The sequence below is a fragment of the Metopolophium dirhodum genome, chromosome 7, assembly GCF_019925205.1.
Source record: "Metopolophium dirhodum isolate CAU chromosome 7, ASM1992520v1, whole genome shotgun sequence".
In the NCBI taxonomy this organism is placed as follows: Eukaryota; Metazoa; Arthropoda; class Insecta; order Hemiptera; family Aphididae; genus Metopolophium; species Metopolophium dirhodum.
This window is the reverse complement of record NC_083566.1, coordinates 9,147,025-9,162,054: the sequence shown is the minus strand read 5'-3', so window position 1 is coordinate 9,162,054 and position 15,030 is coordinate 9,147,025. Positions and strand designations below refer to the sequence as shown.

At 36.9% G+C, this 15,030-nt stretch overlaps 1 protein-coding gene across 2 annotated transcripts in view; it reads right to left on the bottom strand.

Annotated features, from left to right (window-relative positions):
• Positions 1-2,079: 2,079 nt before the first annotated feature.
• The window catches only part of LOC132949634 (gamma-aminobutyric acid type B receptor subunit 2), a 297,294-nt gene continuing 284,343 nt past the window's right edge, over positions 2,080-15,030 (bottom strand). For both annotated transcript variants that reach the window (XM_061020617.1, XM_061020616.1), the window contains 8 exons: positions 13,755-13,865; positions 13,415-13,639; positions 12,850-13,075; positions 12,640-12,751; positions 12,024-12,120; positions 10,942-11,209; positions 8,019-8,579; positions 2,080-2,521 (listed from right to left, as the gene is read on the bottom strand). In XM_061020617.1, the coding sequence (XP_060876600.1) occupies positions 8,086-8,579; positions 10,942-11,209; positions 12,024-12,120; positions 12,640-12,751; positions 12,850-13,075; positions 13,415-13,639; positions 13,755-13,865 (1,533 nt within the window). In that variant the 3' untranslated portion in view covers positions 2,080-2,521; positions 8,019-8,085. The remainder of the gene's footprint in view (positions 2,522-8,018; positions 8,580-10,941; positions 11,210-12,023; positions 12,121-12,639; positions 12,752-12,849; positions 13,076-13,414; positions 13,640-13,754; positions 13,866-15,030) is intronic.

Here is a 15,030-nt window from a genome sequence, read left to right as displayed (position 1 = left end):
TTGTAGCCCTGACAAGTTACAAAAGTATGCAGCCCTGACAACTTTTTTTGCCTGACAAGTTACAAAGTATGCAACCCTTACAAGTTTGGAGCCCTGACAATTTTGTTGCCCTGACAAATTACAAAATGTGTAGCCCTGACAACCTTGTAGCCCTGACAAGTTATAAGTAAATATACCTGACAAGTATGTTAACCTGACAAATAACAAGCTTGTAGCCCTAACAAGTTTGTCGCCCTGACGAATTACAAGCATGTAGACCTGACAAGGTACAAAGTATGCAACTCCGACAAATTATAACCTTATAACCCTCACAAGTTATGTGCAGCCCTGACAAGTGACGAGCAATGTTGGCCTTACAAGTATTTAGCCTAAACAAGTAAGTGCATAGCCCCGACAAGTTCTATCCCAAGCAAGTTACAGGTGTAGCCCTGACAAGTTAGTAGCCCCGACAAGTTACAAAGTATGCAACCGTGACAATTTTTGTTGCCCTGACAAATTACAAAATGTGCAGCCCTGACAAGTACATAGCCCTTACAAGCTTGTAGCCCCGACAAGTTACAAAGTATGCAGCCCTGACAACTTTGTTGCCACGACAAATTACAAATGTGTAGCCCTGACAAGTTACAGAGTATGCAGCTGTGACAAGTTTGGAGCCCTGACAAATTACAAGCATGTAGCCCTGACAAAGTTTGGTACCCTGTCAAATTATAAGCTTGTAGTCCTGACGAGTTGTATCCCTCACAACTTACGGGTGTAGCCCTGACAAGTGATAAGTACATATACCTGACAAGTTTGTTAGCCTGACAAATAACAAGCTTGTAGCTCTCACAAGTTTTATCCCTCACAACTTACTCACTAACTTACCTTTTCAGATGTGAGAAAGGGACTTAATGTCTTTGAGGCCAGTGAGGGCAACAGTAGGTGAGGACGTCCCGCTTGATACAACTATCACCATCATAATGATATAATGCAAATTCGAGGAAAATGGGATATAGTATAGTCTGTTCCACGAGAGATCATGCCGCGGGAAAACGAAATTTCGTCGGCGCTGCGCATCCCCCACCAATTTCTTAACATTTGGCGTTCGCCGGCGGCAGCAGCACTTGGGCGTTCGTCGTCGGTAAAATGTAGACGCATGAAGGGGATACGACGGCTCGCCGTGGACGACGGGCTCATTCTGCATGCGCAGAACCGGCATGATCTCTCGTGGAATAGACTATAGAATAGTACATATCATATATCATGATAAGGCTAAGAAGGAAGAGGAGTGATAGAGGCATTATCATCGCCCTTAGTATGAGACAACTTAGACAATAGGCTGCACGCCCAGTAGCGACACAGGATATAAGTTCGGTTAGGGTTTTACCTGAGTAAATAATTTACATTATTTTTTTCTAAACCATTTTTATATAATTTGTGATAGCAAATTATAGTTAGTCTCAAATTTAGTCTACATTTAGAATACTCGAGCATTTAACCTGGTCATCTAAAGAGCCTTTTCGGGTCGAAATAAAATTGGTATTAATCGACGGACGATGGTACATGATGATATACCATACGACGATTATGGAAGACAATGTCAGGCAAAAAACTGCAACTATGATTATCGATGTCTTTGTAATATTTAACAATTTATTTTATATCTATTAAAAATTACCAACAATTGATCGCCTCTGTCAGTCTCTGTATATTAAAATTGTGGTAAGTAAAATATTTTTGTAAAAGGAAGAAATTTCAGGGGGGGGGGGGGTCAGAATTCTAGAACCCTGCCACTGCGTACGTCACTGTGCTCACTGGTCTGAGAAGTGAACAATAGTTTTCTGGTGCAATGCATAGACATGTAGGTAACGTTGTTATTTTTGTTAAAGAAAAACTGTAAGCGATCGCTATTACGATAGTTTGATAATTTAGATGAAACCTATATATTTGTTTTTAATTATCATGATTATTTAGACGTAATTCATGAATCCGTATTGACGAAGTTTAGACGCAAGTCTTGTAATTATTGTATGATTTCATGGTTTATTAAAGAATTTATTTCGGTCCGTTGATTCAAAGATAAAAAAAAAACAAAAAAAATAGGTAGTAATAGTAGTAGTAGTATTATAAGATTGTCCTAAAATTGCTTTTTCATTCTGATACGAATATTATTTTATCCATTCAATCTGCACGCATACACTTTTATATAAAACAATATACATATAATAATAATAATATACATTATGGCTAAATAACACGAGAAAACAATTTAATTTATTTAATTGACAAAAACAATATCATAATGTAAATAACGAAACTAAGGAACTACATAACATTTTTTCTCGTATCTACATCGATAGAACTCGTTTACTTTATGTTTTTTCTCTCTAAAAATGTAATTTACATAAAACACAAAACAAAAATAGAATAGAAAAAAAAACAACAATATTAATTAATAATTATAATACGATTTAAACGGCCTCGAGCGTGCGTGGCGTTGGAACGTCGTCGTTTCTTGGTCCCGTAATGTGTGATTTGTCTTCTGAAAATAATAATCATACATTTATTACTATTATGAATCTATGAAATGATGATGTGGTGGTCGATGGGGAATATTTTATTATTTTATTATTTGAACACTATGTTAAGACAAAAATACACGGATTTGTAGAGGTTCTGTTGGACTGACAACGACTGACTCGCCTTGGGGACGAGCGCGGTCGGGCGGGCCCGCTGTGGCTGAAAAGTGCCCATGCAGCAGAATGCCATATACGCCGGCCGTGCTCGTTCCTACGGCGGATACATGGTTACATATATATGTCAAAGAAATGCTTATATTACAAATACTTATATTACTAATGAAATGGGTTTATAACAATATGGATATACTGCAGGAACTAAAAAAAACACTTAAGACACACTCGACGTAATATCATATACCAACCCGTTATAAGTTACAAGTTATAATATAGTATAGTCCAACATTTTTGTTTTGTTTCAAGTTTATTCGTCGAGTGTAGGTGGAAATAATATGTGTAATGTTTTACAGATATTATTCCTTATAGATTATAGTTTATACCTACTACTGCAGAGTGCGGATGGTTCCCATTTTTTATAATTAAAAATGAATACAGAATACCTACCTAAATAATATTTACTTCGAATTTGAGCTATTATCATTGAGTATATTAATTATATTAGTGTATTACAAATTACAATATATACTCAAAATTTTCTTTGATATTTTCCACTGAGAAAGCGCAAATACAAAATTTCCAATTTGACTCCATTTCCACCCATTCTATTGACATTCATTTTTAATTTTTGGTTTTAATGCATTGATTAATTGAAAGGAATCAAAACCATATAGTTTGGAAAACATGTCGATCACGTGGATTGTGGATAATAAAATGCCATTTGTTGGACGTTAAGTTAGGTATAGTTATATCTATGTATGATGGCATATTGGTATATACTATCTAGAATACTATCTAGATATATATACTATCTAGAGATGGGCAGCTTGCCAAATGCAGGTCCTCAAGGATCGCAGAGCATCTGCTTACACATACGACTGCCCGACCGTCAGCTACGAAAAAGATCCGTGCTTAAGGTGCAAGCGATCGGAGCGGACCGAAACGCTGAGCGCGGACTCACGGGAAAAACCAATAACCGTGTTCCGGGCGTATCAACGCACTGAGGATAGGGAGACCTGATAGGCACGTCAAAAGACCCCGACGTGGGTCCTCGTATAACGATGACCGAGGTGATGAAGGGCACCTTCCTTTTTCGCACGGGAACCATCTACCCAAGTGGGGGGAACTATACCACCTGCGACAAACCAGTGAGCTTGGGCGAGAGGCGCCAGAGCACGACGAGGGAAGCAGACGCGGACCTCCGTCGGCGCGCTGGCGCTTCTAGCACGAACCCGACTGAGAGCACACGGGCCCGACCAACTCGTGTGCGAACACGTGCAAGGTGGAAGTCCGACTGGGGGACACCCTCCGTCAAGCAATCAAAACCCGAGCATTCGGTACGGACACGGCACCCGGCAAAGTAAAACCGTACCACTCATAAAAAGTCGCGTCGCGACAGCGTAAACAACTGCCCCGACGCCGATGCTAGTGGGAAAAGAGTCGTTGTGAGTACTCTGGATAACGGATCCTTCAATCTCATCTCGCGGGCGACGAGGATAGCCCCACTGGAAACCCGACTTAGCTAACGCCCGAACGGTAACAGTGCCCGTCGAGCTGTGTGGCGTGCGTCCGGCCGACGTGCGCGTGTACCTCGCGTGCTCGCGCTCGCCGGCCGCGCGTCCGCGACATATGTGGATGGCCTCGCGGGGGCTGTCGGGAGTAGCGCCTTAGTAGAAGGGGAGGAATTTGCCTGGGTCGAATCCAGCGCTCGCCGACGCGGATCAGCGAGACCCACCGATCTACCCCGTACGGGAGTAGCCGGCGGGGGAACGTCAGCATGGCGCCAGGGCGCCCTGAACTTAACCCGTCGGAGGGATGCGACCGCGTCACAAAGGCGTGAAGGAGCCGCCCTCGAGAATTATGGCTAAAGGTGTAAAAACCCCCGAGGGAATGGTCTTATACTCCCCGTCACACAGTGGTTTTCAATATACTATCTAGAATAGTATAAACTTATTTTACCAGTTTTTAAACTCCCAGGTTTAAAAACTAATTGTTCGGTGCGTATGCCAGTTTGGACTTTACCCTAACGTTATCGTCGCGGATAATGTTCAACGCGCGACCGTTCCGTTATCTGTGTACCGCCGGCGGTCTCTTCCCCGCCGCATGCTAGTCCGACGCAGTACCTTTCAGTCGCAGTCGCAAATCGCAGTCGCTGTCGCAAGTCAAAAAGTCGCCGGTCCTCAGCCGTCTTGACAAAATATATCGCTCGTTTTTGTCGTCTGTGTGTCCGGTATATGTGCGAACCGGTGCGCCGTCGCCGTCAATATCCGTTTTATGATTCCGTGCCCGTCCGAGCCGTTTTTGCTCACCAGTATAGTGCTCACGTTCGTTGTCAATCGTTACGACAGCGTCGAGCACCTCGCTAAACCGTTCAGCTTCGTTAAGCTTCGCTCAGCCGCCCGTAGCCCCTCGCGCCACGTGGTTGGTCGTTCCGACTGGTACGTGTACCTACTAAGTCGTCCGAGCACCTCGCACTTTCCCGTGTCACGCCCTCGCCGTGACCGCGTATCATTTTGGGTATAAGATATTTGTCAAACCACGTCGTATCCATTTCGTCCTCGCTTCAGTTTGTTTTAAAGTCAAAATATTCGCACGCGCCCCGGCGCCCGCACGCGTAGTGTCGTAACCGCCGTTGTTACCCGCACGCGCAGTCATTATTGGCCGTCGTCCAACGACAGCCTACGCACGCACGCGTCGACCACCGAACGCGGATCAGCTGTTCACCACCGACGCAGATTGTCCAGCTACTCCGTATCAGGTCGTACCGTCTACGCAATCACATTTTATTATCATCCACCTTTTATTATTATTATTATTGTTTACTCGACCATTGAATTATTATTTTTATAAGTTTATTATTTGTCATTTTTGTCCCGTTGTATTGGCGATCGCTTGTGGTCGACCCCCACCTACTACTAACATAGTATTTAAGCGTTTTTTTCCTGTAGCAACGGTTAATATACGTCATATTTATTTGATAATTTTTATACAGAAATTCAACGACATTGTTATTTCTCACTTTCATTTTTCGTCACCCATTCTCCATTTTCCTATTACAGTCCACTACTATCGCACGACAATTACCATACGCTAACATAATTCGTGAGCGGGCAATACCTGACAATCACATATACGCCGTCGAACTGCATGGCTGCCTTAACTCAGGTTGCCTCCACACACTAATATTGATTTTTAGAGTTTTTGATGTAGGTTCTTATTTGGTTATACCTTTTTTATGCTGCAATATTAATACAATTATTATGTGGAAAGATGTATAATATTAATATCATCGTAATTGAAAAAAACATACATTTTGAACTATAATATACAGGGTGGGCCGCGGGAATAGGGACTAAAATAGACAGGTTTTTTTCAACGTTGAATGTGAGTAGGAATGCTTAGATTAGCTCATTCGATCCGTCAGATAATGCCATTTCGTTGTCATTATGGCGCAGTGGAGTATAGTTGTGTTTGCGTACGACGCGTTTGTGAAAAACAATGCATCGGTAGTTAAGGTGCAGCGCACATTCAGACTTCACTTCAGCGTCGGACGTCTCAATGAGAAAACAATTATGAGGTGGGTAGATAGTTTTCAAACGGGGACAGTTAATAATACAAAAAAACGAAATGGTCCCAAACGTCCTGTAACAACTCCCGAAAATACGGAGTCTTACCGTCTGAATGCGCGCTGCACCTTAACTAACGATTCATTATTTTTCACAAACGCGTCGTACGCAAACACATGGTGAACGACATTCCACTGCTCCATAGTGACAACGAAACGGCATTATCTGACGGATTGAATGAGCTTATCTAGACGTTCATACTCACATTCAACGTTGAGAAAAACCCGTCTATTTGTGTCCCTATTCCCGTGGCCCACCCTGTATATTATAGTAACTTATTATTTATTTCAAATTAATTATACTATATAAGCCTATCTGCATTTTTATAGGCCTAGAAGATTATACGTACACAAAGTTTTATTCATTATATTAGGTATATATACCGTTAGATGTGTTAAATTATATTAATAATAAACAGGATTTTATGCTCGCCTTACGTGACTTAAAGGCATTGTGATATCACATATTATATATTTATGGAAAATGAGTTTTATGTATTATATTATTAATAGGTACCGTTGATCGAAGCAAATTTTGATGAAGGTGTACGTAACAGGAAGGTACCTAGGTACATAAATAAAAATTGTCAAGACAGCAGAGATGGCCGCAGTGTTCAATAGCAATCGCGTGAATATTTTATAAAGTGTAGTGTAAACTTACACAATAGACTAAAAGTACGTCATCGTAAATCTATTCTTTTCTCCCCGACCAATAAAGTTTTACCTTTTTTTGAGAGACATGTGAAACATTATTAAAAATTATAAATATTGCATCATATATCGCATTATGTTAATGGTGACCAAAGTTGATGGTTATAGGTACCTACTTATTTATGACATATGTCATTTCATATTTAAGAAAAACACTTTAAGAGTAGTGTAGCCCTGTAGTGTAAAATACAAATGTGTAGCCCTGACAAGTTACAAAGTATGCATACCTTACAATTTTGTAGCCCTGACAAGTTACAAAAGTATGCAGCCCTGACAACTTTGTTGACATGACAAATTACAAATGTGTAGCCATGCCAAGTACACAGCCCTTACAAATTCTTAGACCTGACAAGTTTTATCCTTCTCAAGTTACACGTGTAGCCCCGACAAGTAACAAGCTTGTAGCCCTGACAAGTTACAAGGTATGCAGCCGTGACAAGCTTGTAGCCATGACAAGTTTTATCCCTCACAAGTTACGGGTGTAGCCCTGACAAGTTAGCTGCCCTGACAAAATACAAATGTGTAGCCCTGACAAGTGCACAGCCCTTACAAGTTGGTTGCCCTGACAACATATGGGTGTTCCCCCAGATGACGACAATATGGTCTATACAAGTATGCTTTTAACAATAAATACTGCTCCGTAATGTATTCTTTAAATTTAAATAAACTCTGTTCGAATTCATAGTTTCTGAGATTATCTGTTACTAAAAAACTCATTTCACATTTATACTGCATAACTCGTTGATTTTTCACTGCGTTGTATTAAATGGAAGTGAATTTCCCCTTTCTTAAACTCTGTTAAAACTGCACAGATTTTTAACACAGTTACCTATTTGGGCTGTTTTGATAAAATCTTATTGCACATCTAGTGATCTAGACTGTTAGAGAAACCAAAAATCCAAATTTAAGGTCACACGTTTGGTCATTTTTGAGAAATAGCGATAAGTGAGTGGTATTTGGCTTTCATATGCATAGTTGTATTAGATTACATTATATTATTGACCCACCTACGTCATCGTACTCTTCAAATCCGTTTGGCAGCTATGGCACTGGCAAAGACAAAACGCGTGCCAATTAGAGGTACTCGACGATGTCGCACTTGACCGCAATGTTGGGACACGACGCGATCGACGCCCTGTTGTGGTGGTGCTGTGGATGCTGCTGTGTGTGAGCGTTGTGTTGGTTGCGGTGGTGCTGCGATGTTGACGTCAACGAGTCGTGCGCTCGCCTCTCGGTCAAAAGCTTTTGGAATATTGGCAGAATGGCCACGTCAAGCAGCTCGCCTTCCGACAACGTGTTCACCCGGGACATGCCAGCGCCGCCAAGTGTCGGTGGCAAACCTGGCGCGTTTGTCGGCGATCCTCCACCCGTCGAGCCTCCAGACTCGCGCCTCCGGCCATGGTACACGTTAGGCGTGCTGTGCATGTGCGGCGCCGAAGGCCGTCTGAGCCCCGGGCCCCGGTTCCGGGTGGACGATGATGACGCGCCACCACCGCAAGATCCGCTTTTTTCGGACACTGAACGGTGCATGGAACTGGCCGTGGTCAGCGACGATGAACTGTCGTCCTCTGATGAACAAAAAAAAAACAGTTTAAAAAAAAAATGTTAATACAAATATTCAATAATATGTGTGTTGATCCACTATTATCATGGTTGCACTCTTACTTAACTAACCATCAACAGTTAACTAATATTAACATCTCACCTATTTTTAAAAATAGTCAAATATTAGTATTTGCCGATGACCTAAAATCATTTGATCGAGTATCTTCTATCAATGCTTGTATAACTATACATAATTGACTTTAAATGTTGATTAAATTGTGTCAATGTTAGGGAAAGAGTTTAAACATATCTAAAAGTCATTCGATGAGTTTTTATAGAATATCTAATACAACTTAACTAATATAAGTTTTTAACTATCAATAACGATATACTTTATCTGTTAAAGACCTCGTCATTATATTGTCACATGATTTAAGTTTTCGTGAACACATGGAATCTATCATGAAGAAATCTTCAAAATCATTAGGTATTATCAAACGTCATTCCTCCGAGTTTACAGACCTTAGATATCTTAAAGCGCTTTAATAAACTCTAGTTTGGTTTATTTCAGAATATGGCCCATCTGGAGCCCACATAATAAATTAGAATGTAAATCATATAAAAGAGTCCAAAATCGTTTCTTTAAATTAAACCTAGCTTTTAAATTCTATTTTCTATTGAAACCATACAAATATGAGACTGTTGAATACATTTGTACTTGCTTACACTGGAATTGGTGGATGTACATATAATTTGTTCATTACCTCATTAATGGCCATATGAATTCTCCAATGTTCAATTTGTATAGTTAAGAATTGAGAATTTAAAACATGGTTTCTCAAAAGTATTTAATATTGTAACCAAAAAATCTAAAAAATATTCTTACACAGTTTTCTTTAATAGTAATATTAAGTTTGAATTATAGATTTTTAAACGAAGAATAACGATAATGTTATGACCTAACCCACTTGCCTGCGTTTTTCATATATTAGTAATATATATGAACTAAATTTTAGAACTTGACCAAAAACAAATTGCATCATGGGTCATAACATACCGTACACATAACTACATAAGTAGTAGGTATTGGTTGTTAAAAAAAAAAATTAAATAAATTGATATTGATAAAGGTACCTATTATCATGTATATAGTTATGTTATATTATAATATTATATAGATAATTATCTACAACCTTTAAAACTCCAATGCCTTCCTAACAAGACACTAATAAGTAACAATTTTGTTTGAAAATTCACCACAATTTTTCACAAGATATTTAATGAATATCTAATTATATGGGAAAGTTTATACTTGTACACAATATGTAGCGGCTTTATTGCTCCAAGACAAAATATGTACGAACTATAGTGTTTTTTTTTTATTCGCTTTTGGTTTTTGGTTTGAATGATAAAATATGTAAATACTGAGACATTGAGTCAAATTAATAGTTTTTTTTTCATCTTACACAAAAATGTCATTCTTCCATAAAAATGACAAAAACCACATAACTAAAAAAAAATAACGTATACAAAAAAAAGTGAAACAATTTAAACTTTCTTTTTCTCAGTTCACCTCTAAATCGATTTTTCATCTCAAATAATATTAGAATACTATCTATAGTTTTATCAGAACTAAAGGTAAAACAATATCAGTGTTCTGCCACTAGTTTTATGCAGGATAAAGAATATTATTTACAATAACCAAAATAGAAATTAAAAATTAAAAATTTAAATTTAAATTATACTTCATAAGTTGAATTATAAAAGATAGAAGAAATATTAAACGCTATGTTACTACAATCAATAAGTAACAGATCTGATACGAATGGTTTCGATTCTACTGTTCCGAGTCTATGAAAATATTTTGTCTGCATTAATTTTAGATTGAGATACCAACTTTTGGCACTTAACTTGAAATGTTTCAACAAAAAACCATTTAATTAGTCGAAATATTATTGTTACAAACAAATAACTATTAATTATATGTGGAAAATACTGAAACAGATAATTTGGTGTTGGTTTCATTGGTTATGACTTATGACCTACATCGACAGTCGGACACGGTAGTTGAGTACACGAGTTTCCGATGGAAAACAAAACCGATTTTCAATGTTTCCCTCTTCTGCAAATGAAAACAAACTTTTAATGTGTCGGTGGAGCCACTGAGGTGATTCACCAGCTTATAACGATGACCGTTGGACTTGTATGCGATCTATCACTTACGCCTATAAATCCCTATGGCCTAATATGGGATAACAGGACTTTTGAATCGTCACTAGATAGTGACAATCTGACAATCCTCGGGGTGTATGTCACGGTGCTCGTTATGGGAGGTGGATGGGTCTATAATGTTAATAAATCATAAATTGTCGACGCCGTGGTTACCGTCGTCGGTCGGCGAATCCGCATTATTGTTGAGCAATCCTCTGGTGACGGGCGGCGGTGACCGGTTCGCGTGTCGTTGCGTTTGCGTCAGCCACAGCTCGTCCTGGTGCACGAACGTGGGTTGTTGGCACGTCCTCTTGGTCTGCGGCATCGACGGCCGCCTGTGTGCACAATTGGCCGCCGCCGTGTGGGACGCAGCGGCGGCCGACTGGTGTTGTGGCGTCGTTACACTACCACTGGCCCGCCTCTGATGGCCTGTGCCACACGACTGTGAAAAGGCACGACAAAATATATTACAAACAAGTTTTCCAGTAGCCTTTTCCATCATATCTATTTTTAGAAAGTCAAATCTACAACACATTTACTTTTCACATTCCGCGTCATCTGAACAATATTTCCAAAAAAAAAAATAATATTATGTAGCCGTTCAAAAAAAAAAAAAAAAAATAAAATTCTTGATACTATTATTATTTATTTTGGACATGTATTTTAATCAAACAATTCCTGAATAAGAAAAGAATATTCTGAAAATATTTATTTTATTTTTATTTTATTTTATAATTTTATGGCTGTATGGATGTCCCTTGTAATTTTACCGAAGCGAAAAAAATCCAGTTACACTTAACTGAGAACTTTCGCTTTTATAATTAGGTACATAATTAACCACACGAAATGTTTCTATTACAAGTTAATATTAAGTTGAAACAATTTTTAGAAAAAAATGATTTCGGCTTTGACCTAGTGGGATGTAATAATAATAATATAGTTTATTTACTGGATATGAAATTTTTGTAATAAACGGATCAATAGAGAGGAAAATACTTTTTATTATTCAAGTATTATTTAAAAACGCTTTCGTAATTTTCGAAAAGTTACATTATTTTTCATTTAGAATGAAAATTCATTTTAATATTCCGGTCCTGACAATTTCTCTTAAAGAGACAATATAAATAATGTCAAAACAAAGTTAGCAAAAAACAAAACAAATAACCTTTATTTCTGTGTAATATTTTTACATTTTTCTTTTTAAAAAAGTGAACAATAAAAAGTTCTAGCTTGGAGCAAAATGTTATAATACATACTCGTGTAGGAGACGGCGTGAAGCTCACAGGTTCGTCTGGTGGTTTGGCCGGTTCGATAGAAATAGATGGGATCCTGGTATGCCTTTGACAAGTTTTTCTGAAATAAAAAATCACTAATTGTTGATATTGTTTGAAAATAGCGATATTTGCTTTCAAATTTTAATTGGAATTTAATAAGTTAAAGCCTCACTATATTTTTATTAAGTATTTAAAAAATTAAAAAAATCGAAAATCCAATAAAATAAAGAATCTTTTGTCACTAACGGCCAACGGGTGATACTTCTTTTTCAAATCGTCCATGCCCGTAGTTGTTCTAATAACAAGTAATTATGTCCTCGTAATTATTTTGATGATAATAATATAATTAAAAAAAATATTTCACTTAATTAAATTGTTGAATGAGCATGGAAAATAAATAATCCATTCATAAATGTTTTCAATAAATAATAAAAGTAAAACCGTACCTAAGTTATATTATATCACGAATCTAAAAAAATATTTCATACAGGTGTAACTAAACGGTTGCATTATACTTAACGTGTTTCAGGCAAAGTTATTTTTTAGGGTTTAACAAAGATTATTAGGTGAAAGCGTTAAATATTACAAAAAATATTACTTTTCTGGAGAAAACTGTTCGGGCACTGCAAGTACTTCTATAACACCATTTGAATCTTCTTCTTGTATAACATCGACTTTAGTCTGTTTCTCTTCAGATATTTTTTTCAGTTCTGTAATTATATGTATATAGAAATCAATCATATTTCGACAAAGTCATATTTATGTAAAAATAAATTCTAATAGTTATTTTTAATAATCTTAAACTAACTGATTTCTGATAACTTGAGAGCCCGGAACGTATCTATCTTTAATACCATCGCATCGATTTCTCGATCCACGTCCAGTATTTGCTGTCTGTATTGTTGGTTTTTATTTTTTTGTGCTCGAATTTGTTCTTCTGTGTCACAAACATCCTTGTAAGTCTTAGACATTGGCCTTAAAGTAGCTCGTATTCGTTTATCTACTCCTTGTGGATTCCTTTTTAACTCTACAATCTGTATAAAAATAATAATTTTAGAAAGAGTAGGTAGTTCTATTCTAGATAGATTCAATTTTGGGTATATGGCATATTGAGTAATTCAAATTATTTTAATTTAATTTCAGAGAATTCAATAGATTGATAAATTGAATGAAATACGTATTTTTTTTACATTCGTAAGACGATTGTAAAACATCAAATTATAGAAATATCAAGCTGTTTCTAATTATTTAAAACTAGATTTTTAATGTGATAATTTTCAGCGTTGTACCTGTACATGTACAATACATACATACAGTGAAAATAGGAACGGGAATGGTTACAGTGACATTCTCATAATATGTCTGGTACTCACTTTCGGTATGAACACCAGGAAAAGCGTGGCAGTGGAACAAAACAATATAAACACTGATATGATGATGAAAGACGCGTCCTGTTGGTCGCTCAGGACGAAAGAAATTGCCGCACCGGCGACGCACATCAATACCACGTTATACACGCTCATGCCCACGTACTTCGAGTCGTTTAACGCGGGTATACTCACGTGTCGGGTTTCCCAAGCTAGAAAAGCTCCAAAGACCTAAAACGCGAGCACACAAAAATGTACCACGGTAAGTTTTATACTTTTCACCGTATCTCGCCTACGGTAAAAAAAAAAAAAAAAAACAATAAGAAAGAAAAAAACGTTCACGTACCATTAGTGAACCCTTGTAGACGTATATGATGGCAAGAAATACGGTCATGTGATCGCTCTGACAGTACTCGTTACACGGGATGATCACAATGTCGTCACTGTGCGGGTGCGGCTGTAGAGAACACAACGTTTGAATGTATAAAATATTATGTAATAATAAAATAACGGTGATAGGCACCCGAGTAAATATTTCAATAATGCCTTTTATTATTATTATTATTATTATTTTACACTTTTTCAGCTGAGTTAAATAGTTTAAATGGGAAAAAAAAGGTGAAATACATGAAACGTGTTTTTATATTAGAATAATAGCGTGGATACACACGTTCGGTCTTTGATTTATAAATTATATTTAACTACCATATAGTTGGGTCATATATGTTTGCACCGCCTCAACCGCACAAGACAAATAATAATTATATTAGTTTATGAATTACAATTCACAATCATCATTTCATTCAAAGTATAAATTGTAGCTGCAAAATAAATTAATAATATCTTAAATATTTACATCGTATGGAAAAAAGAAAGAAAGATATGTCACGAATTATTATAATAACATTATTTGTATACACTTATTAGTGGCACCCAGGCTATTCCTTATGGTACTTTTTGTGTTTTCGTGACCTCTGAATAATCGGATCAAGCGTGAACACGAAAGACCATGAGTTTTGCTAAAGTTACCCTGTGAAAATGTTTTTTGGATCGTTTGCAACACCACACCCATTATATATTATTCTGGAGACTATACAACCCGAGGTTAACAACAAAGTACAAACACGTACCCACTATGGCAGAACTAACCAAGTGTGCTTTTAATTTTAAAACAGTACAAAGGATTCATTTACAACCTTTTTTTTCTTGTTCCTTGTTGTTTTTAAAAATATATTTATGTAATTATTTTTATTTTTTTCATCAACTGCTGTTTTAAATATTTTACAATGTCGTTTTTGGTGGTTGTTTATTTTTTTTCTAGGAACAATTTTTTTTTAACTTATTATTTATGTACTTTTTAGTTATAGTTTAAGTAATTAAATAAATATTCTTTTGATTAAAATTATAATTCACATTCACACATTATTCATAAATTCAAAGGTAATTCTAAGATATTTTTAAAAACTATTTGATAGAAATATCTTTCTTTTTTTTGGGAAAATTTCTATCAAACCAGACTAAAAAAAATAGTTAAACTATTGACTTAAAAAGGTTGTTCAATTTATTGTGAGAAATGTTGTTTTAAATTTTAAAGTTTATTACCAAAAATAATTGTATGTTTC